This window comes from Aythya fuligula, chromosome 14 (genome assembly GCF_009819795.1).
Source record: "Aythya fuligula isolate bAytFul2 chromosome 14, bAytFul2.pri, whole genome shotgun sequence".
In the NCBI taxonomy this organism is placed as follows: Eukaryota; Metazoa; Chordata; class Aves; order Anseriformes; family Anatidae; genus Aythya; species Aythya fuligula.
In genome coordinates, this window is record NC_045572.1 from 19,296,848 (window position 1) to 19,321,002 (window position 24,155).

A 24,155-nucleotide genomic window follows, 5' to 3' on the forward strand; every position below is an offset into this window, starting at 1 on the left:
CTGCTCAAGCACAGGCACTGCCACCGGCACAGCCTCATCGCCTGGCACCACCAATGGGGTGCACGGGGAGAGCGCTGTGCTGGGAGCTCCCCTTCCTCGCCCCTGGCACCGTGAGTTGCCAGCCCCCGGTGACCCCCACCCCGCAGCCCCATACACTTCTCTTTTTTCAATACCAGTGCTGTGAGGGTGTGCTCTTACGTTAACCCTCTGTCAATAACGAGGACGTTATAACTAGCTCATTTAAGATAATTATAGTGCACATTTCTCCCAGCTATGAAGGGATGCTTTGAATCGCTTCTTTACACACACATGTGCATATTTTTAATTTGCGTCTTTGTTTTGTACAGAGGGAAACTCAGATGTATTGGATGGCTGCCTAGCACAGCCAGTGCCAAATACCAAGAATGGTCAGAAAACCCTTTCTCCCCCACCAGCCTCAAATCCACTGGGTGGGGAACAGCCACGGGGTGCACCCGCCTCGTGGGCTTACCAGCCTTGTAACGATTCCTGGCGAGGTGGCCATGAAGGGACACACCGACCTCACCTTGTGAGTGTGCAAAACGACTAAGAAGTCCCAAAAGACCAAGATTCTGAATATTTTTTGGGATGCTAAAGAAGCATATAACCATTAATATTAAGTATACTTTTGCATCCACATGTTTTGCAACAAGTTTCAGTGAGCGAATACATGCTCTGCTCACACAGAATCTGGGTGAGATTCTGCCAATTCATCGTTACAAGCTCCAGGACACAGCTGGGAGAAAAAACGAGACTTAGAGGGATGCTGGAAAGCAGAAGGAGCAGTGAGATTTGAAAGGGCATGGAAGTGAGAGGAAGGTGAAAGAAGAGGTAAAGAAGCGAAGGCTGTGACCGCAGCCAGAGGAAGAAAGCCCAGTCCAGCCTGGCCCAGCCCGTTACCCCTCACGCCACTTTGGGAATGTCCCAGAGGGCACAGCCATGGGGTGCCCAGGCCACAGGCTCCCAGCCGGGGGAAGCAGCGGGGACGAGGAACCTCAGGGCTGCGGCGGCGAGCTGGGAGTGCCGCGGGCCCTTCTCCCAGGACGGGTTTGGGAGGCTCCGCTGATGCTGCCAGGGGCCCCGCCGCCGGCTGCGCTCGCTTCCCCCGCAGCCTCCCGGCACCGAGCCACAAGCCAGGGCCATTTCCATTGGCGTCTGCCCAGCCCGAGAGCACCAGACCTGCTCGTCCTCCCCAGCCAGGAGCTGTGGCTGGGCCCCCCACCATGGGAGCCAGCAGCCCGTACCCCAGCGCTGGCCGCATCCCGCCTGCCCTGCACAGCCAGGAGACCCCCGTGCGCTATTTGCCAGACAAATCGGCACTTGTGGCAGGGCCACGAAAGCGCCAACCCTGCCCACCAGGTGCACTGCTGCTGGTATTTCTAGCAATGCCAGAAATACTCTGCTGCACCCAGGGAGACAAGTTTTCCTATAACAAAACTTCAGCTCTGCATGGGCATGTCTGGAGGCAGGGGTCGTGGCCACACACAGCTTCAGAAACTTTATTCCCGTCCTGCGGGAGCAGTTCTGCCTTCCAGGAGCTCTTGCGGACAAGCACTAATTGCTCAGAGGGTACCTGACCCTTTCTTCACGCACTCAGGGGTGAGTTTCTGCAAGCCCTCATGTCACAAACACCTCTGTTCCAGCCAGGTTTCAGTCCTCTAGTCAGGCCCACACTCCTGTCTCATTAAAATTAATTTCTCAGGGTATCTGATCATCCTTTTTCTTGCTGGAGAAAGAACATTCCAGACTACCCCATTGCTTGTTCACCATTTCCCAGCAGTAATAGGTTTGCATTTCATTTCAGAGTTTCTCTTATTTTTAATACATTTCCATAACTCGTTCTTGGTGCCTTTTATGTTTGGCCTTATTTCGTTGTGCAACCACTCTCTCATCTTCCCGGACGTTTGCGTTCCCCTTCTAGGAGCCCTGCTCTCACAGTCTGCACGAGTCCTTTACGTTTTCTGGTCACTCCTAAAGCACTCCAGCCGTGCTCCTCGTCCTGGTTTGACACTGGGAGTGTCTCCGAGTCTCGCGGATGCGGCCGAGCCCTCCCGTGACCCTGCAGGTTTTCTCCCCCGGAGACCCGCAGCCTGGGCCCTGCTGGAGGAGGTGTGCGTGCCCAGGCAGGCATCTGCAATGGTTTCTTTGCTCGAGTGCTGCCCGAGTCAGTATTTCCAGTCTGTGCTCTGAGGATGGATGGCAGAACAAAGCTTGCCTGACTCTGATTTTCATTATTTCCCTTTTTTTCAGCAATGTGCTTTCAGTGTTAACAAGCCAAGCGCATGCATTTACTATTAGTGCAAATTAACGGACGAGTCAATTAGAACTAAACATTAAACTAATTGCTTCCTGTTCCAAATGCTTTGAAGGAAGCGCAGTACATACAATTTTTCCACTTATTGGCTCCTTTTCCCTACCAAGTGTCAGCATTTAGGAGTGCTGAAAGATCTTTTCCCCAGACTCAAAACATTTTCTGTGGTCTTTTCCACACTCCAGGAATCAGCGCTGCGTCTTCCTTCCCCTTCCTGCCCTCCCAGGGGGACCGACCCGGGGAAGTGAAGCCCCTAGCCCCGCGGTCCCCTCGCCACCCACCCGTCCATGCCGCAGCCCCCCACAGAAAGCCGGGAGATGGAGCCCCACGGCAGGCAGGGGGACGCGCTGTGGGACCGGTCCCTTCTGCCAGCGCTGCTTTCCCCAGCCCCAGTGCAAAGCCTCCCCTCTGGTCCAAGGAGCCCTGACACTGCCATGTCAGAAGGCAGAAAATGGATCCGTCCCGTAACGCAGGATTCGCACCGAAGGCAGCAAAGCTCCCACGGTCAGAAACAGCGTTACTGTTAATCAGGAGGGATTAAGGAGAGCAAACCCACAACACAGGATACTATCAAAGCCAGGAATCTGGTACAGTTCAAAGAAAGCAATACCTGCACCTCTAATAGTTCAGATTACAGTTTAGTTCATACTGCTGCCTTACTTCACGCCAAAACCAATCACTATTTGCCTCGAGTGAAGAAGCAATTTCTCCCATCGGCACACCACTGCCAAGCATCTTGCTGTGCCTGCTGTTCCCAGCTGGATGTGAGGCAAGGACTGCTCACCCAATACATGATGGAAATGTGGTGTACAAACACAAGCCTGTGCTAAAACAGCATCGGTACGCACGTAATGCTTCACAAGCACACACGAGGACGTCTGTTCCCCTGACTACGACTTCCACCACCAGCTACCTGCAGAGCCAGGGCTCTGCACCCACTGGGGCTGTGCCAAGGCTGCGGGGCCCACAGGAGGGATCCTTGTTTCAGGATGTGCCTCTGTGGGACACAGCACCATGCTCGAGGGATCTCCACACAAGTTCATAAAGAGCAAGCCTTTCGGCTTTGCCGTTTCAAAACACACATCTAGAGGACCTCAGCAGAAATCTCCGTCCTAACGGCGCTCCTTGCAGGAAAGCAGCTGCAGGCAGCCCCAGAGCAGACCGCCTGGCTTCACAGCAGCAAGGCCAGGGCTGGCTCTGCATCTATTCAGCCATCTAAATGATCTGTTGCATTGTGTATTAAATTAAATTGAGTTTTCTAGTACAGATAAAGGTCAGGAAAGCTGTTATTTTAAGTGAACCTTGTGGCTTCATTTCAATGAGAGTCAAGATAGTAAAGTTCCCTCATTTCCGCTAGGTTTAGTATCTCTCTTCTTTCTCATATTATACTGCAGCAACAATAACATTAAGAAAACCTCTCTTCCTGTAACTCAGATTAAAGGCTGACATAAAACCACAGTCACACAGTGTTGAAGTGGGGCAATGCCCACAGGAAGGCACCTGCACCCACCTGCATCCCGTAGCTGCTCCTGAAGATGCTGTGTTGGGCCCTGCAGGTGACAGCCATCAGGTGCTCCACAGCTGCTGTCACCTCCGGACATGCTGAAACAGAAATACCGTGTTCATTACAACAGGCATTTTATTAGAAGAGAGCTTAGAGCAGGCAGAAAAATCCCATGGGAAGACGAGTTTAAGGCATTAATTGTTTCTTAATATTCTCAGACAAGTTCAGCCTGCTTTTCATCTAGATACAAATTTGGAATAAGTATTTTGGAGCTTCTTCATTAGAAAAAGACATCAAGAAAGGATGTGGGTAGTTAATCACTGTAAATGCATGCTTCAGCCTTAGACCTCTAACTTTTTCCCAGTAATTACCAAGTACTTTTGGGGAATTCTGTCTATGTGAAACACCATTGTCACAGCTGAGCTCTAAGGGTTGTTTCTCATCCCACAGGTTCCACGAGCCAAGGCACTGTACACCTACCGAGGGCACAATCCCGGCGAGCTGAGGTTCAACAAAGGGGACATCATCATGCTGCTCCGACAGCTGGATGAGAACTGGTACCTGGGTGAGGCCAACGGGATCAGCGGCGTCTTCCCAGCCAGCTCTGTGCAAGTCATCAAGCACCTGCCCCTGCCACCACCCCTCTGCAGAGCACTTTACAACTTTGACCTGAGAAGCAGGGACAAAAGTGAAAACAAAGAGTGCCTGACATTTCACAAGGTAACACCACCCTGCGCAGCCAAAGGCTGGGTGACACGGGCTGGGCTGGCTTTCTTCTGTGGATTGTATCGCGTTTGGCTGCTTCACAGCGCTAGAGCAGCTCTTCTGAAAGTCAGGAAGGTTTCAGACACTGGCAGCAGTGGCTAAAGCCCCATGGCTCCCCGAGGGCATGCACAGACACAGTCAGGATGAGGTCATCTTGAGCAGCAATTTCAGCCCCTGGGTTCAGCTGCTTTAGCTGACGAGGAGCAGCTGCTGGTGGTGGGCTGCTCTCAGCACCACAACGCACCAAAAAGATACCCACTGACACGTTACAGAAAATTGCTTCCAGTCTGGTAATACCTCACTTCTGCAGCCCGAACATATTCAGCCAATGCACACACTGGCAGGGTAGGACCTGAACTTTTACTGCCTTTGCTTTTATTCCCCAAAGGCTGCGGAGCTTGCATTTGCTCTCGGTTAGAGGACACACTTTTCTGAGTAACTGCACCTCCCAGCAAAGTCAATTGTCCCTATACTGTCAAAAGGAGGTGAGGCATCACAAAGCACAGCAGAGAAAGCAGTGCCTGGAGGCATCAATGTCCTAGCAGAGAAGCCACCTCTGTTCTCTCCAGCTGGCAGCACAGGCCGAGGCTCTTCGAGCTCTCCCCAGCAGAAAGGAGAGGCAGGGGAGGGAGGCTGTGGTCCAGGCCAGGTGTCTGAGGAGGCAGAGCCGGATGTGGGGAGGCCAGGGGATGGGAAATCAAACAGCCAGGAGCCAGATGTGGTTTCTGACTAAGAAGGGGAGGAAACAAAAGAAAAAAACGGTTTGGAACAGCGCTGCACATCAGCAGCAGCCCTGTGAAGTGGGGGTTTTCAGCTTGCTAGCGCCGATGCAGAGAGCCTGGGCAGCCAGCAGTCCTTCCTTTGTCATTAGGATTTACTTATTAGCAGGAGGCGCCTTCCTCAGCTTCCTGCTGTCTGTGTGTCTTTTTTCTCTTCCACTTTATTTGCCTTTGTTTCAGGGCTTACTCACTCTGTTTATTTGCTTTTGGGAGGCTGTGCTCCTCTCCTCTCCCACAGCAGAGTTCACACACGGGGAGTGAGCACACATCTAAAACAAACAGATGCTTCTTCAAAGAGGCACGAACATCCTCCTCTCCCCGAGCTCTGCAACACCCATCAGTTATTTCTGCATTGAGTTTGGGAAGATTGGCACAGGAACTTCAGCAGCTCCCCTCTGCAGAAGCCTCCAGGTGATGCGATGCTCAGTGATGCAGAGCAGCCTGGGGAGCCCTCTCACTGCAAGCCCTGTAAATGATTCCCTCCAGGAGCCGCAGCAGGCAGGGGAACCCCAGCAGAGGCACAGCGGAGCCTTGGATGGGTGAGGCCAGAGTTCACAGAACCACCAAGTCACAGAATGTCTGAGGGCCGCCGGGTCCATCTGGCTTCTCAGGAGAAGCTGCAGAGAGCTGGCCACAAGCCTGGACCTGTGTGCGGCACTGAAGAGCAATCTCTTGCTCTTGTTCATGGAAGTAGCCAGTAGCCAGCTCCCATTTGCCTGTCTGAGCCTGAAGAGTCATTCACCTGCTGCAAGAGAAACATAAAATTTCCACCAATTCAGGTAGAAGGTTCGTGCTTGTACCCTGCATGGGCGTAAATATTTTGGCCGGCAGGACCCAGCCTTCTCTGACCCCTTGAACCTCAGAGCAGATAAAAGTTTAAACCCAAACTTTGTTCATTGGTTCAAAAGAGATAAAAAAAAATCTTGTAGAGTTCTCTTTACTTGCCCCCCATAAACCTACAGCAGATTTCATTAAAATGATGAAATCAAAGCATATTAAAAATTGACAAGATTTAATTTTGCTGGATTGCTCAGAAACGTGAGTCTTTCTAAAGAGATTTAGCTATTCGTCAACACAAACTAGCTTTTTTTCCTCCAGAGCATTTCAATACCTACACGCCAGCAACATCAGGTTATTTCAGCTCCTGAAGTAATGATCGGAGTTTCTTGGCATCATGACACCAATTACCTGGACACTTACACAGGGATTTTTTGCTTAATTCGTAGCTAAAATACCATTTTCATTATTAGTTCTGGGCATGGTGATTACAGAAGCATTTCCACGCGGTGGAAACCTTCAAACAAGTGGAAAGCTCCTCTGCTTTTCATGTCTCCTCTGTCAGACGCGTGTCCATGGTCCCGATTCAGCCACGCTTGCACCTTTAAATTAAAAACGTGTTTGAGCATTGTGCTGAATAAGGACAGAGGAGCTTGTGTTTCAGAATAAATACATACCAAAAGCTTTGCCAAACAGAGGACTTTGTAGGGGACACCGGCAAGGCTGCCTAACAAGGCTGCTTTGTGAAATTACAGGGCGAGCCCATCTTCACACCCACCATCCACCTCTCCCACAAGAGACGGCTGGTAACAATGTGCTCCTGCCTTTCAGGGTGATATCATCACCGTCATCAGCAGAGTTGATGGAAACTGGGCAGAGGGCAAGTTAGGCGACAAAGTAGGGATCTTCCCTGTCCTGTTCGTGGAGGTAGGTACAGCCGCTCGCACCTGCGCTTCCACCGCGCCGCGCGCTGGCCGCTGCCACATCCCAGGCAGAGCGAGCCCCTGCGCCCCGTCCCACCGCAGCGAAGCCTCCTCGGCACAGAGAAATGGGGGGGGCAAAGCTCCAAACCCCGGCCGAGCACCAGAGCCACCCCTCGCAGGCGCCTGTCCCGGCGCTCCCTGGCCGCGGCGTCCTCCCCTGGAGCCCCTGCAGCCGCCCGCTCCCGGCCAGCCCTTTGTGAGCACCGGTCTAGACATTAATTGTGTTCCTACGGCTCAGCTGGGGATGCAGGGTGTACATGGTACCAACAAGAATTCCTAGAAATAAAATTAATACTTATAATCATCATAATTACAGCAAGCGCCTCTTTGTGGCTATTTTATAAAAGGACATCAGTAAAACATCTAATTTGAAGCTCTAATACATTTTGTAGAACGTCTTTTCATTTAATGAAATCATTTTAGCTTCAGAAATGACTTATTTAACTCTGGTGTTAACAGAAATAAGTTAGCTAGGGCCATGTAAAGACACCAGGGAATTCGTTATGGAGAAAGTTCTTAGTTATGGAGAAAGCAAAGGTAGATCTACTTTGGGGAACATGAGGCTTTCTTTGGCTTTGATGTTCCAGTTTGTGCCCCTCTTTGTCAAGTCCCCTGGTGTTAGAAAAGGCAGAAAATTGGTTTTGGTTCTGGCTAAAGTTTGATTACATATATAAATGACAATATTACCACCTTATATGTGTACGTATGCATACACAATGCTTTTTAAAACTTGCTTTAAGAAGTGAGGAGGAGGGAAATGTGAAAACAATCCATGCTTTAAAATGATAACGCTTGAGAGACAACTACCTGTTCTGTGTTAGCCTAATTCTCCTTCATCCGCGGAGCCAGGCATATTGCCTCACATGAGTGGGTGAGAATCTCAAAGTTTTGCAATTCGTTAATGTCAGCAGTAAATCATGATTAATTCCTTTGGCAGTCATCATGGTGAAAAACATTGTCACCACATGCCCTTTGCTATTAATACTGTAGTGATCAGCAGTTTCCAAGAAATACTGCTTGATTGTTGCCTCTGTGCAAACTCAGGGCCTGGCTCTTCTCTCATTAAAACCGATGGTTACCAAGCTGGGCTCTTTTCAGGGGCAACAGCAATGAACCATGAACATCCTGGGCTACGGAGACGTAATGGGAGGCTCCAGCTTTGCTTGGGAAGCTGCTATCAGTGAGAGCTTCTCCAAGTCTGTTCCTAAATTCGGCAGTAGAGATGCAGCATCCCATTGCCAGGTGCACCTGAGCTTGCCAGCATGACGCAGAACAGGAAGGTGTGCCCAAATGTCCCCTCTGATTTATTGCTGGCTTTATTGCAATGCTGCTAGTGAGCCTGCCATCTTTGTGCACCTCTGCAAGTCAAGGGCTTAGGCAAGGGATGAAGTTTCCGCAGAGTATCGGTGGGGAGTGGGGCATTTAGCCTCACTGATGTTCTGTCTAAGCAACAAATGTTTCAAACCAATTAAAATTTCACTGTGAGCTCTGCATTGGTAATTTTGCATTCAGAATTTGTCACTGAAAACTTATCAAGGACATAACTGAGCCACAATTTGTACAGATAACCTGTAAACCTGCAACCTGCCCGCTGCTGTGCTGCTGGGCAGCTTAAAGCTCCTGAGCAGCCCCTGGGCTGAGCCTGCGGGAAGGGGAACCACTGCAGCGGCATCACCAGCCTTTTCTTCTGCCTCTTCCAGCCCAACACGACAGCCAGGCAGCTCCTGCAGACCAGCAAGAGCCACTGGCCGCCCCCGTTTAAGTGCGCGTCGCTGCGAACGGCCTCTCCCAAAGCGAAGGGCAGGGAGCCGCCCGCGCTCCACAAGGCACCCGACTCCCGGCGGAAGAGCCTGCGGCCGTTCTCCATCACCACCGCCCTCAACACCCTGAACCGCATGGTGCACGCACCCGCCGACCGGCCGGTGCTGGAGATCAGCTCCCCGGTGCTCATCAGCTCCAGCAACCCCAGCGTGGCCACCCCCAGCAGCGAGCAGGCGGACGCCCCCCAGGGCCCCCCTGCCCAGGTGAGGGAGCGGTGCGGTGCGGGGTGTGGGCTCTGGACAGAAACACTGGGTGTGTAGGCGGGTGCCCAGAAAGCTGAAGCACACACATACAGAGACACAATACCCAGGCTGACAGCATCAGTGAGATACTGTCATCCGCAGCATCAGGCTGCCTGTGATGTTTTCCCCTCCTTCTGAATTGAAAGGTCTGTCCGTAGGTCTGGGGACTCTGGGGAATTCACAGAAAGAGAAGTGAAGTTATCAGAGTAACTAAACTCAGATAAAGTGCTCCTGTTCCAATTCCTACACTACTGCGGTGAGCTCTCAGAGAAAACATAGACCTTCACTTGCAAAATCCAGTATTTTTAATTTTAAAAGGGTCAGTGTGGAACACAAATCCCCAGGGGCACTCACCAGGCCTCACTCCCACCTTGTGTAGGGGAGGCAGTGGCTGGTAACAGCCTTTCCTCTGCATGGGGATTTGGTCCAGGTGGATCCGGGGACGCTGGACACCTGTGGAGCGCTTCTGCTGGCACCACGCACGTGGCGCAGCCCACAGCAAATGGGGCCGCACGCCCAGAGCCCACCAGGTCCCTGGCACCGAGGCACAGCCCCGTAAGCAGCTGGCAGCGTGCTGCTCTAACCCTCAGAGACAAGCTGTCAGCAGGACAGGCTTCCTCACAAAAAGCCGCATTAGGACGTCTGCTGCAATAGTGGTCTAGCTTCCTGTTGCTCCTAAGCAGGGATATCAAGCCTCCCGAAAAGCAGTCAGGGTTGCTGCGCTGTCCTCAATCAGCCTGCCTCTCTCAGATGAATGGCTCCTGCCACGGGAGGCCAATTACCAGGGAGCCCCTGCCTGCCGGCAGGCTAAACCCAAGCCTGTGCTGAGAGAAGCTGAACTAGGGGCTGAGCTAATAAAAGTAGACTGACCTTTTGGACTATATCCTCTCCTTATTTTAGGAGGCGAAAGAGTCTCATTCCTTCTTCACACTCTGACTAAAGATCTCAATACAGGATCTTCACAGATCATCTGAAATGGGAGAAAAAAGGTTTTGTTTAGATTTATATGGCATCTTTCATACTCAAGGTTGCTCTAACATTTTATAAAGCAATAAGCCAGCCCCTGGTAGTTCAGTGTCTATGCAATAAAACCCAGCAGGCATTTTGTACTTAGCAATAGCCTGTGAAGAGCCTTGGATGTTAGATCCTGGTTTATGTGAGAGGAAATGAAGCCTTACAATAGAACTATAATTCAATTGAAATGGTATCATGTCTCATGAACCCAATATAATTTTACCAAAAGTGTCTCAGCGTGAGCTATTGTCAACAGCATAAGCAATAGAGTGAATGTGTTAACTTGTTGCCTTAGAACGGTTTGAATTTCCTTTCTTATAAACAGTAATTTTTCTCCTGCAGATTTAGGGGGGGATCTATGTGCTGTGCACGTGGCCACGGAGGTTGCAGCTTTTCCTCTTTCCATCTCCATCTCTGGGTTACGGTATTTGACTGAGGTGGAAATCTGAGACTCTAGCGCAAGCCTCGATACGAACTGCCAGCCAGATATTGCTGGTCGTATCCCACTGAGGACGCATACAGCTCCCTGACAGTAATCAGCTTGAACAGCCGCGGTGCTGAAGTTGCTGATAAGGGAACCCTCCTGATTACAACAGAAGCTGCAGGACTGAGGAGCAATGGAAGAGGCGAGAGCTGATGCTGTCCCAAGGGCTAGTCTGCCCAGGCGGCAGCCTCCTGTGGAGGTTTAGCCTTGGTAGTAAGTGCTGGGGCTTTGGAAAAGCCTCGTGTGGCTTGTGCGTGTCTGAAAGGGCGGTGGTTCCATGACAATTCCTTTCACAAACAGAGCATCACTGGGAAGGAAAGGGAAATCACCGGCTGAGCAAGTTTCGAGAACAAAGTAGGCCGCGGTTTATCCCTCCTTTCCTGTGCAGAGAGGCTGAGGGACCTGGGACCGTTCAGCCTGGAGAAGACTCGGGGGGTCTTATCAGTGCCTATAAATACGTGCAGGGAGGACAGAGCCAGGCTCTGCTCAGTTGTGCATGACACCAGGACAAGAGGCACTGGGCACAAACTGGAGGAGTGCAATGGTGGCACAGAGCAGTGAGCTCAGTAGCCTGGGCCTTCCTGCACCAGCGCCGGGCACCGCTACTCCTCACCCTCAACGCGCTTTGCCAGTGGCCGAGGGACGAGCCCACGGGCCCAGCACTGGTGAGGGCCAGGCAGCAGCGCTGCTGCCTCCGCCTCACGCCATAGGCCTCGGCCTCCGTCTGTGAGACAGAGATAACGAAACCTCCCCGCCTGTGCGGGCTGAGAGACCTGGCTAATCTCCTAATGTTTGTAAAGCACTTGGAGATCCTCCAAGCAAGGCGTTGCAGAAGTGCAGGGTGTTACGGCCACGTGCTGCCCCCTGCCTGGCACCACTCCTCAGAGGAGAGGGATTGCGTTGTCCTTGTTCCAGTTAATCCTCTGTCTCCCTGCCGAGCGTGTAAACAAGGCAGCCAGCTAAAACCAATCAAAAAAGTTCAGATTAAATTGTTTGGCGTTTGCCATTTGAAAGATAATTGGACTTTCAAGTGAGAGGGAAGAGTCCACCTTCCCAAGAAAAATTCTATTTTCTTTGAAAGGCCTTACACCTTGATTGATGAATCAGTTTGCAGCAGCAAGGAAATACATGTATTTCCATTAAAGCATGCTGTCCTGCAGCTCCCAACAGGATACAGGCCAGTGCCTTTCCCTCCTGGTACAGCAGGGACCACCACCAGCGTGCTGCAAGCCTGCTGGCTAGGGGCAGGTGCTGCTGTATGTGCCAGGGGACACAGCCCGAGGAGAGGGGAGAGGGAGCAGGAGGCAGCTCACAGACCTGTGACGTCCTTTGAGCCCTTCAGCAGAATTCCTTAACTGAAGAATGTTGTCTAGTTGGTATAGTTGGCTAATATAGTTTGTTGGATTTTTTTTATCTGCATTTTTGTATATGCTTGTGGAATAGGATTAGCATTTCCCATATCTAGTAGCTCCAGTACCCATTTCTACTGCTCATTCCATCAAGCAGCTCTGAACGCTAACCTATGTTGCACTGGCAGCTGACTGAAACATCTCCATGTCATGCTCCCTACATCTGGAAGCTTCCTTCAGCCTGCAGAGTACACTGGAGATGGAAGAGCAGTTTACTAGCCTCAGAGAGGTCATCCTATTTATCCTAAACCCTTGAAATTAACTGCTGAACTAATGAAATGGTAATCACAGCCCTCACATTATCCATATTTAGTTTCCTCTTTGCTTTTTCCCACACCACCTCTCTGGTTCCCTTTCCTAGAGGAAGGATGTACATGAGAGCCTCTGACCCACCTGTGCCTGTCCTCCTTTACTGGCCTAGATAAATTAGCCACCATGCTGAGCAAATGTTTTCTCCCAAGGCAAGCAGATGCCATCTGTTAGCTGCTGGTAGCTAATGAGCACGGGCTGGCATTGCAGGGCACACCACCACCCAGACTGCCCCGAGTATGGAAGTGCTGTCACAGCCTCTCAAGCTGATGAACCCCATCTGAAGCATGTTTTCTCTCCCATAACTTGGCCTCATCCCACATTTTGTGTTTTTGTGTTTGTGCACAAGAACAAAGACAGAAGTATCTGAAAGAGATTTCTTTCAGAACAGTAGAAAGAAAAAGGGAACCAGTATCTGTCCATCTGTCCTCAACACCTAAAGCCTGCTGCGGTTATGCAGCAGGACTTCAGTGCTGTTACCCAAGCAAGTTTTAAACCCAGAACTCCAACAGCAGAAGGGGGCTGAGGTCCTTTGTTGAAGCACAGAAGAGTCCTGCGAGGGGAGGACACGCTGGGCGCTGGGGCCCTGGTAGCTCTGGGCGGTGGGGAAGGGGCAGCTCCAGCCAAGTGCCCATCTGCGCGGGGCTCTCCTCGCTGCTTCCCTCCTCTGCCCAAGGGGGCTGCACTATGCACGTGCAAGTGCTTGTGGAGCTCCTCAGCCACGGACATGGTAAACAGCTTTAATAACAATTATTAAAGGATCACTGGGGTGAAGGCTGTATTTTTTTGAGGTTTTAGATAATGCCAGTGCTCCCAGCTGGAGGTAAACAAGTAAAAGAACAAGGATTATACAGTCCCTCACCTGGCAGACGTGACAGTCTCCTCCTGGTTAGCAAAGTCTGGGTCAGAAATGCTTTTTTTCCAAGCTCCTTTTTATTCCTGAATCAAAGATGAACCTGCACCAAGAGCTGCAACAGCAAATCTAGACATATCCCACTTATACATAGACATGATATTTGTCTGCTCAACGCCTTGTTTCTTTATTTACTTCAGGGAACTCATCCTCATTTTAGCAATGCACACAGGGGGTGTAAGTGCATCGGACACAGGTAGACAACCTCATGGGGAGAGGGAAAGCTGAGTTCCTTGCTTACAGAGTGGGAGAAGCTCCACCAGCCCCACCGAGCCGCACCCTGGAAAGTGTGTCAGTGCTAAATCAGAAGGACCACAAGTCCTCCTACTACATTTTGGACTTTTATTCAACTCCTCTCACACCTGAAATGTCTTTGTAAAAAACTCAAAGGCATGTACCCTAGTTGACCCTGTACCGAGGCCAGTGCAGCTTCAGGCAGGGAAGGGACCAGCTGAGCCAGAAGACCCCTCCAGCAGCAGGTCCGTGGCTGCATGGCAGAGGGATGGTGCACACCAACCCTCTTCTTGTGCACCTGCAGCTCCACTGCTGAGACTGAGACCAACAGCCAGCATTACTTGCCATGTAGACCGGGGCATGGAGCCAGGCAATTGTCTCCTATGTAATACACTGAGATACTCATTCCATTCCCTGCAATCTTCTGGAGATATCAAGAGGAGCAAGTAATTGCTGCTAGACGGGGTTACGCTTGAGTCAGTTGTCTCCTCTAGATCCACCATTACATGGTGCTCCTCAGAGCCACAGGCCAACAGAAATCCTCTCTTTAAGACTGTGTCTTTTTTTCTTCGTTTTTTTGGAAGCATGGGTGAGGCCTGTTAAATGCTTTCAGTCGCTCTCCCAGTGGCTAAAATAAGCCTATACTCAGACTAACAGTGGTTTTCTTTCTCCCTGCAGGTCAGTGCATCTTACTACCCCGCTTCAGGATCGCTGGGACACTCAGCAGCCATTGTCACTCTCCCCCACCTGCAGCACCACCTATCAGCCAACATGTACGTAAGGAAACGAACACTGTGGTGTCGTGCCATGTCCTGTACCTTCACCTGAGCTGAGCCAGCCCTGCCTGAGGCTGTCGTGTGCCAGGAGATGCAGGCAGAGCAGAGCGCGGGTGCCGTGTGTCCGGATCCGAGTGCCCATCCAGGCATGAGTATCCATGGCAGTTCTGAGCAGGAGGTCGCAGAGACCTACTGGGGCAGCTGAAGATTAATTTTAGGGAGATCAGGGGATATGGAAGAATTTAGATACACTGCTGGAAAGATTTGAGACAGATTCCAAATTACTGTGCTCATCTTTTTGAATTATTATATCTCCCGCAGGTGAACTATCTTTGCACCTTACTACCTCACTTACATATTTATGTATATATAGTTTCACCCACTTATCAATGGTACATTTAAAAATTTTAAATATTAAGAAACTAATCACACCTTAAGTGAGCCTATGTATTTACTCTAAGGCAGTGAAGGTCACTGATGTTTTGAATGATCCAATCTTTTAAAAGTTTCCCAGAGTTAAAATTAGTAGGTAAGTATGTTGTGATTATTTGTTTTCCTCTGAATAGGGTTCAGCAGCCTGGCACTGTGGTAAGCTACACAATAACAACCAAATAGCAACAAGCTGTCTACATGGTAATTAGCACCTTCCCAGTATTGAGCCAGACCTTTGGGTACAGTTGTACACATGAGCAATATCTAGAAATCTGTTCTATGTTCATGGTATTTGCTATTTTCTTGCATTAGCATAGGTCATCCAAGACTGCTGCACACAAACGCAGTGATTTCTAACTATAAGAACGCTCCTGAAGCCTTAAAATAATTTTCAGAATGAGGATTGTATTTTAGCGTTTTATCAGCTGCCTGTTCTGCACAGCTCCTTTTTCAACCCTACAATATGAAACCAGTCTGTGCCTGTCCTGCCCTTGAAGACAAATCCTGTATAAAATAAGCCACTGCAGAATCAGAACACCCTTACGCTGAACTTTGTCTGGTCTGTGCAAGTAGCAGCAGCAGAAGTTATCTTAGACTTTTTTAGACAAACTGTCAGCTGATTGTTCTGAACAACAGCGAGAGAGAACAAACCATTTTAAAAGTTATGGGATAGTCTTGGACAGTCCCCTGTTTTTGTTTTTTTTTTAAATAACCACTAATTGCCACACAGCCCGTAATAGTGGGAGCAGATCACATCCCCCTCTCCACAGAAAAATGAAATTTCAAATGAATTTCTAAACCAGTTTCCTCACTAGTCCTGAGGAGATCCATCTCCCTCCTCATTCATCTGCTTCTCTCTTAACCCCCCCCCCAGTGTCAGTGACTGGGGTCCCAGCGTGTTTCTGCACGGTCGCGGCAGGACAAGAGGAGCGAGGAGGACGGGCTTCAAGCACTGGCGCTGCCTCTGCCGCCCCGTGCTGCCGTGCTCCCTCCCGCGCCTCCAGAGGATGCTCAGGGCAAGCAGTCTCAGGGCCTCTTGCTCACGGGGTGCTTCAAAGGCAGAACACATTCCTGACGCTATCGCCTGGGCAGGGCACCATGCTGCACTCTTCCAGGGTGCCTTGCCTCAGGACAGGCCCCCGTTGGTCCCTAACCAGTTATTTCAATGGAGCACCTGCTGTGTAAGGACAGCAGCCTTCTCCTCCCCGATGCTTGTCGCCCTTGGCTGGCTTGGCTGGCTCTTCTGGGACAGAAGCCTTGATGAGATCTGCTTTGTTCTTCATTCCTGCTGGCTTTTCTTTTATTCATATCCCCTTTGGCCTAAAGTTACAGGCTGTTCCTTCCCTGCACATTCTCTCCACAGTACCAGCAACACCCAAAGATTTGATGCAAGCGCTGGCTGAGGAGGCTTCAGGCAGACAGCCTCTCACCCAGACCCCGCAGCATCACCTCTTCAGCACGGCTAAAACCAGGCGCTTCGGGACGTGCTCCAGGCGCTTCACACGCAGGCAGTGGCTTCTCTGCAGGCTGCCTTCCCTCCCTTCACCCCCCCTTTGTCTCCCCAGGTGCGTGGCTCTGCACTCCTACATGGCTCATGGGCCGGACGAGCTGGAGCTGCAGAAAGGAGAAGGGGTCCGCATCTTTGGGAAGTACCACGACGGCTGGCTGCGGGGCATGTCGCTGGTCACGGGGAGAGTGGGCATCTTCCCCAGCAACTACGTCGCTCCTCTTTTCAGGTCTGATTTCTCTTATATGGAACGGAGACATGTGGAGAGGGGCGGGTCACGTGTAGGATGCTGTGTCTTCTCCTCCCCCCGGTGGAATCACCGCACGGGATTCCTGCAGCACTGATAACAGCCCGTGACTGCTCGCAGGGCTGTGATGACAGAATCATAGGGTGGTTTGGGTTGGAAGGGACCTTAAAGATCATCTAACTCCAACCCCCTGCCATGGGAGGGACACCTCCCACTGCTCTTTATTTCTCTGCACACCTGCCTGGCTGCGTGCACTATGTGGGAATCACATCTCCCCCCAACACCCAGGGGCTGGTGCAGGGAGAAGTCAGGCAGCTGATGGGTTCAGCAGCACTGCCCTGGGGTGGCACACAGCCTAAATACACCAATGGTGCGGTCAGCCTTCGTCTGCTGGTTTTAAGTCTGGGATATTGGCAGGGACATCTCTTTCTTCTCACACGGCTGATTAATGCAGGCCAGGAGCTTGGGCAGAGACCTGCAGGTGCCACCACACAGTGATGAGTTAGTCTGGGAGCCAGGCTGAGCAGCAGCTGGTCTGGTCTCAGACTCGCCTTTGTTCATTTTGGATGACACCACTCTTCTTTTTTCTGCCAGAAGGGAAACTATAAGCTGAAGGCTCTCTTAGCATCAAAATACTGTCTTTAGAGCAGGCATTTAAATGCTAGAAGCCGCTGATCTAACTAAACAAACATACATTAGAAAGAGCAATAATTAAAATATGCAATTTAGGTGAGGGAAAAAAATTGCCTGTGCCCTCAGTTCCCCTGATATTTGCTCAGGTTCGGCAAAGACATGACAAAGAGCTTAGAAATGCAGTGCTGGGTCTGAAACAGAAAGCATGGGGATGAGCCAAGAAGCCTCTTTGCAGATTACCACGTTGTTATTTAGAAAAGTAGCGCCCAGTGCCTTGCTTGTCCCCAGCCCAGAGCCAGCATTCCCTCTCCCCCATTTCCTTGTGAGGTAGACAAAACAGATCCCCTCCTTCCCTCATGAGCAACTTTGCCTTGTTCTGAGTAACTGCCATCAGAAGATCAAGGGGATCTCAGCCTCTGCCTCTTCGGAGTATCCTGATGTCAATCCAAAACTTACTTGATCTCCAAGGTGCTCTTGCCACTTTTGGTTCATCTTCCTCTCAGCTCCTCGCTCCCTGTTTATGTTCTGTTCTGCCCAATCTCCCAGTTAGAACCAGAAGTCCCAGTGCTGCTCGGGTCCCCGTGCTGCCCTCCGTGCACCCACACTGGTGGCTCACCTGCACCCCCAATATCATTTCACAGCTCACAGAGTAGCTCCGATAACACCACAGCCCCACCTCACTGATAAACAGAGCAGAACAAGCAGTGGAGAGCACAGCTCAGCCACCCCAACGAGCCTCAAATGTGCTTCAACCACTGATCTGGGCGCTATATTCCACCCTCCTGAACCACCTGTGCCATCTGTAGTGTTTTCCACCAAAACCCTGGCACAGGAGCAGTGCAGGAGCATTTAAACCCACCCAGTTCACATTTGGGGCCAGCTGCTGCTTTCCTTATGGAAAGCCTCTGAACGCCAGCTCACACCCTTCCTTCTCCCTTGCCAGCAGGAAGCCCAGCCTCTCCGACTCGAAGCTGCCTTCCCTGTACGCCTCGTGGACGCTGTCGACCTCCTCGCTCTCTTCCCAGGGGAGCATCTCGGAGAGCGGCCAGCGGCAGAGCCGGCCGCTGAAGGTGGCTGCGCTGCCCGTGCCCGTGCCCTCGCCTGGCAGGAGCGCGGCCGCGCTGGGGGGCACGGGGCAGGCGTCACTGCGGCGTGGCCGCGGCAGCACCAGGAAGAGTAAGTGCAGGGCCAGGGGTGCTGCCGGGGGGCTGGGAGGGGCCCTGAGCATTACGGGGTGCTGAGCAAAGGGCTGGCCGTCAAAGTAAGTGAAACAAGTGCCAGCAAGCTAAAGGTGAACTGTACTGAGACCATACGATCGGTCCCTAAGTGGAATCAGAGGATAGGCAGGCGAACCTTGCACATGGCGGGGGAAAGGGGAATCAGAGCAGTCTTTTCAACAAGCCTGAGCTCCCTGAAGGAGCTGGAGTGCCTAAACAGGTGGCTGCTGAGCACAGCGGACGGCCAAAAAGCTTCCACCAGCGCTGCGCAGAGCAGCTCACTCGCGGGCCCCCGGGGACAGCCGTGAGCAGCGCCCGCACGGAGCGCGGCTGGCATCAGGCACGAGGACGGGGATGCAAAGTTTGCCGCTGGTGTTGGGGCTTTCAGCACAGTCATGTCTGAGGTGGGCTGCAAAGATCCACGAGATAATTTCACAACACCAGGCAACACGGGGAGCTAGAGCGGTAGCTGAAACATCCATACAGGGATGTAGAGAAGAATAAGCCCTAATTATGCACACACAGCACTGGGCCCTAAATTACTTGCGTCCCTCTAGAGAGGGATTTTGGAGTTGTCACAGATGACTCTGAGAGCTCCAACTCCATGCTCAGAAGCAATTTAAAAAGGTTAATTTGAAATGTTATTTGAAGCAGGAATTATTAAGAAAGGAACTCAGAACAAGAGAGTAAAACTCAGCTGTGTCATTGTAGGAGTTCTAGTGAACTCATATCCCAAATACCTCACATTTCTCTTACCTCAATAAGAATACAGTACAATTAGAAGTAAGTATACAGAAGAATGATCAAGAGAATGGAATAACTTCTATTTCTGGAGCAAAATTTTTCAGCTTGGAAATATCCAGGGTGCATAAAATCATCAATAGGCTGAAGGTGAGAAAGGATACTTCACAAAAATAAGGAGCAGGGGTCACTCTGTGGTCAGCCGTGCTGCCAGCCAACGCAGCTCTGCAGCCACTGGTCCCACGTGCCCGGGCTGCAGGGGATGCCCAAGCAAATGCCCCATGAAAGCACTGCGGGCTTTCCCCAGCTGTGGTTATTCTGGTGATTCCTTTTTTAATATATTTTTTTTTGAGTTGGCAAAGAAAAACTCTTTTTGAAAGCTTATTCAGAGCTCAGTTTGTTAAACGCTTTCCAATGAGACTGGTGGGGTTTATCTTCAGAACATACATGCTGCTCTGGAATATATTTCCAAGTCTATTTGAGCAACTCTGGCATACTCCCCGATACTTCCAGGCGGAGCTGCCGGCTGGAGATAGGCAGTGTCACAGGCAGGGGTGAGGCTCATTTGCAAGAACTATTGTCAGTGGTTTTAGACTCAAAATTGGATTTATCTTAAAAGTTATTTTACTGCAAAGGACTCCTTCCCCTGTGGTGGCTCTGTTTAAAAAATCAATCTTGCAAACAGCAAGAAGCTGCAGAAGAAATAAAGTGTGTGACTTCCAGCACTGCAGCCTGGAAAGCAGGTATCAGATGGAGCAGCCAAAGTGGGAACAACAAACAGCACCAAACCATGAGCACTGTGGGGACGGCTCAGGCATAAGGGCTTGTGCTTACAGTTCTTGCTTGTTCAGAAAAAAAAAAAAAAAAAAATGGCAGAAGGTGCCCAGACCCACGGGGATGTGCTGCCTCCCCACTGCGGGTACTTCCCAATGAGGGTCTCTGCCCGGCACAGGGCTTGGGGAGGTGAGGACCAGCCTGCGAACAGGGCTGCTGATACATAACCACCGCTCACTTCTGCTCTTTGCTTTGCTGTTGTCTTCCTCTCGGGACCCACCGCATTCCTGTTAACTCACCTCCTCCCGTGGCTCTTGCTCCCCAGATGGGTCCCTGCAGAGGCCGGGGCAGCCAGGGGGCCCCGTGCAGGCTGCCGGCTCCCTGCGGCGTCCTCCCACGGCCGCGGTGCGCCCGCTGCAGTTTCAGCTCTATCAGCACATCAGCGCCCAGCCGCACAGCATCCCTCCTGGAGCTGGCGTGGCTGAGGCAGGAATGAGGCCAAACTTCTCCCACGATGCTTCACCAGTGCTTGTGGTCAGAGGAGGGGAAAGCAGAACGCCTTCTGTCTGCAGCTCAGTGATCCTGGATGCCAAAGACCCTCCAGCAAAGAGTGAGCCAGCCCCAAAGCCGCCTGCATCAGCTCCACCGTCCATCCTGGTGAAACCAGACACCTCCCGGAACAGCACCGAAAAGGTACGGCCGGGGGGACCTCACAGCCCTCTAGGGACCCACAGCTGGTGTCAGCCCAGCACTGGCCATGGCCCCAATCCCTTACGGGCTTCGCTCCCTTCTCACCAGGTTTTTTCTTGATAGAAATCGGCAGGATCCATACCTGCATTAAGTGATCAGGTAATGGTGTTGCTGACTCTGCTGTTCAAATTAAGCCCTTTGGAAAGGCCGGGTGCTGCAGGGTCTCCTTCGGAGTGAATGAATGAACATTGTACGTGATCAAATTTTGAGAGTTTCTGAGGTCTTAAATGAGGCATGAATCCCACAGAGGTCGCCAGGAGTCTGGTATCAAATGAGCAGATGCCAGACCTGGATGTCAGACCTTCCGCTGGGCCGGGCTGTGCAGCACTCCTGTGTGCCCCCAAATCTCCCTCACATCACTGGCTGAGCTGCCTGGAATGGAGATTTCTCTCCCCATTGGCAGCCAGAGCGACATTGCCTGGGTAAAAAGGCAGACACCCCGTCATTGCCCTGCTGACAGCTCTCCCCTCCCGGGGCACCCAAAGGGCAAGTCACTGCACCGACCCCGAGGGGGGCAGCCCTGGGAGCTCAGGGGGGACCACAGCGTTCCCGGCAAGCCTCCTGCTTCCCCGTGGTGACGTGTTCCCTTCTCACTGCAGCAGGTGAAGACGGTGAGGTTCCAGAACCACAGCCCCCCACCGCCCAAGCGGCACAGCCTGCAGCCCTCCCCGCGCCTGCCCCGCAGCAGGACGGAGCCGGCACCCGTGGTGGAGCCCCCGCTGCCCGAGGGGAGCCCTCCGGGCCCCGAGCTGCCAGCGCTGCCCTCGCCCCGGCTCGGCGCCAGCCCCCTGCACCCACGCAGGGCGCTGCACCCGAAGGCGGCATCGCTGGACCTCTCGGGCCAGCTGACCTTCCCCATCAGGAAGAGCTACAGCAGCGTTTCCGCGAACTGACGGTAATCCCCGCCGCGCACTGTGTCCCCCCGCAATGTGCCTCCCCATCCCACCCGGTGCCACCCCTCCTTGCCGGGGAATTTTCCCCATGGGCCATGCTGCCAGCACCCGGGCCCAGCTGAGAGCTCGGGAGCCCCACAGGGCAGCGGCTGTCCCTGCCCCAGCCAGCCGGGCATCACGGCCCCGGGCTGGGCTGCGGGACCCCCATGGGGAACTGTGCAGAGCAGCGGGGAGCTGGGCTTAGGGCAACACGAAGCCAGCACTCCTCGGCACGGCATAGGGCTGCCTGTAGGAGAGTCGGGGAAGGAGCGGGAGAGGGAAGAAAGCACACAGGTATCAGAAACGGTTAAACTTGTTTTGATCTCCTCACTGCCACAGGAAAACCCACAGAGATCAAAACAGTGGTTCATTACCTTTCTACTTCTGCAGGATAAAGAAACCATAAATCAAAATCAGTCAGCTTCTAGCTGGATGCTCGCATTCCCTTCTGAGGGGCTTTCACTCGGATTTTTTGTTAGGTCGGTTGCTTGCTTTTCTCACTGGTCTTAGCCCAGGAGCTGTAACTCAGAAAATAGTTTAAAAGGTGATTTGCTGAGGAAAGGGACAATAGAAAGGGACATGTCCTCACAACATCCACTTAGACTGTGCAGACGAGGGCACTGAATCTTGCTTCTCCTCGTCCCTTGCTTTCCTCTAGCTACCTGACAGCCGCTTCCCAGCTGGCCATGAGCTTACTCCAATTTCACCACCCACCCATTTGGATATTGCTTTTGTAAACACCCTAAATGGGATTCTTGGGTTTGAGCCTACATTAGGATGCCTGAAACATCATCCAAGGAGCAGAGAGCAGGACTCGGCGCTCCCCCAGCACAGAGCACCCCTCTGCCGGGGCAGCCCCAGCCCCAGCCCAGCCCTGCAGCCACCCCCCTGGGAGCACACGGGCAAGCGGGCAGCGCCCAGCAGGCTGCTGCACAGCAGGTTTTGGCTCTCACACCTCGCTTTCATTGCTGGTTGAGAGACCACCGGTTCCCACCTGAGCCACAACAAACAAACATTAGATCTCCTAGCAGCTACTAACAGCAGCAGCTGTGCTTCTTCTGAAACTGCTGTAAAATCACACCCTTGGTTAATCGCATACAGAACCTACAGAATTAACTCTGCTGGTGGATGGAAACTCTCTGAGGCTGTGCCTTGGAGAAGGAGGTTTTCTTCTGGAATTAAGGAAATGAAATGGATAAAAACCTCCACTAGCCCACAGACCCTGCTTTTTGCTCTTTCAGGCCTTTTCTGTTTGTGAAGCAGGAAGCTGGCTTCTCCCCAAGAAGGGATTTTCAGTAGCACAGAAATAACCAGTGGTACTGATAAGTTCTTTGCCTGCTGCTGTCTGTCACCATTTAAGGTCCTGCAGAAAAATCCTGACAAACTGAAAATGTGCACTTTTCCCAGGTATAAAAGGTGGTGCAAGTGGCAGTAAGAGGGTGAAGACAGCTCTTAGCAATGCCATTTCAGTGGGAACTGAACAACACAGAGAAAATGGCAGCTCTTCGCTGGAGTTTCCTCTCAACCCTTTAAAACTAAACCAGAAAGCCTCATACATTGTCTCTATAACCAAGAACAACTGCGCTTCTCCCAGCCACGGTCAGAAATAAACAGAATTGCATTAAGTATGTCCAGGATCGTCCCAGTCGGTAATTTATAGTTAGTGTGGAGGGGAAGGAGGGGCTGCCGGCTCACGCCTGGCTCCAACCATCGCTTGGTATGTGCTGAATAAAGGCCGGGTGGCTTGGTGTGACCTGACCCGTAACCTGCTGACAAAGCATCCAATGCATTTCGCCAGCTGACCTCCCTGAGACTCGTTCAAGATAGTGGTATGGGTGGCTGGAGCTACACGTGAGAGTTAATTATGCAGGTAGAAATGCTGCCAAAGAGGAGAAATGGGAAGGAAATGTGAAGCTCAGCTCGGTGCTGAGAAGGGACAGCACACGTAGGGAAGCAAGGGGAACAGCTGTGTTTGACTGCCCCCAGAAAGGAGCATCCTCACCTCCCGCTAGTACAGCAGAGCCCAGCCTAACACCAGGGCCCTGTCCACGCTGCTCACAGAGCGGGGCACCTGCTGGTGCCTGCTGCCCCTCCTGGGTGGGCTTCTACACCCGGCAGCAAGAGGCAGCCTCAAGCCTGCCAGGACCAGCAGAGCACGAGGTCCCTCGAGAGCCAGCAGCGAGGCAGTGCCCGGGGAGCCTGCAGCAGCTCTGATCTGAGATCCTCGCCTGTTGCCAGCAATTAGCTCTGCCCTGCGAGACCCCAGAGCCCGTTCCATCAGGACCTCAAAAGGAGCCTTCCTCGAGAGCAGGGAGCGCATCAGTGACTGCAGACACCCAGGGGCTCAGCACAACCTGCATGCAGAGAGGTGTTTGAACGCGAGCGACAAGGAGAAAACAGCACACGGGAGCTCCCTGGGGCCTCAGGCAGAGATGTACGCTGAAGTCACCTTGTAAATTTAATCTGCACGTGGGGCGGGCTCCCACAAGAGGCGGGCAACAAGGAAGAATCTGAAGTTGTTTGGGACTGCAAAAAAAGAAAAAGAGAGGGACACCTGCAGAGCTGCCTGTGGGCTCCTTCTCA

The 24,155-nt window shown here is 52.0% G+C and overlaps 2 protein-coding genes across 8 annotated transcripts in view; one reads left to right on the plus strand and one right to left on the minus strand.

The window, feature by feature from the left end:
* The window catches only part of GRXCR2 (glutaredoxin and cysteine rich domain containing 2), a 45,596-nt gene extending 25,117 nt beyond the window's left edge, over window positions 1–20,479 (minus strand). For 3 of the 7 annotated variants that reach the window (XM_032196917.1, XM_032196918.1, XM_032196916.1), the window contains exons 1-5: window positions 20,190–20,479; window positions 10,071–10,170; window positions 6,578–6,756; window positions 4,314–6,122; window positions 3,840–3,931 (exon numbers count right to left, since the gene is read on the minus strand). The gene's annotated coding sequence lies outside the window, so the exon portion shown is untranslated. Of the gene's footprint in view, window positions 1–3,839; window positions 3,932–4,313; window positions 6,123–6,577; window positions 6,757–9,264; window positions 9,370–10,070; window positions 10,171–20,189 lie in introns of all 7 variants that reach the window. The other 4 variants (XM_032196919.1, XM_032196922.1, XM_032196921.1 and 1 more) reach the window with 4 other exon arrangements.
* The window catches only part of SH3RF2 (SH3 domain containing ring finger 2), a 34,136-nt gene that overhangs the window by 8,530 nt on the left and 1,451 nt on the right, over window positions 1–24,155 (plus strand). The window contains exons 2-8 of the mRNA XM_032196915.1: window positions 4,284–4,553; window positions 6,986–7,081; window positions 8,838–9,161; window positions 14,242–14,336; window positions 18,105–18,334; window positions 20,216–20,583; window positions 21,240–21,535. Coding sequence (XP_032052806.1) covers window positions 4,284–4,553; window positions 6,986–7,081; window positions 8,838–9,161; window positions 14,242–14,336; window positions 18,105–18,334; window positions 20,216–20,583; window positions 21,240–21,533 — 1,677 coding nt within the window. The 3' untranslated portion in view covers window positions 21,534–21,535. The remainder of the gene's footprint in view (window positions 1–4,283; window positions 4,554–6,985; window positions 7,082–8,837; window positions 9,162–14,241; window positions 14,337–18,104; window positions 18,335–20,215; window positions 20,584–21,239; window positions 21,536–24,155) is intronic.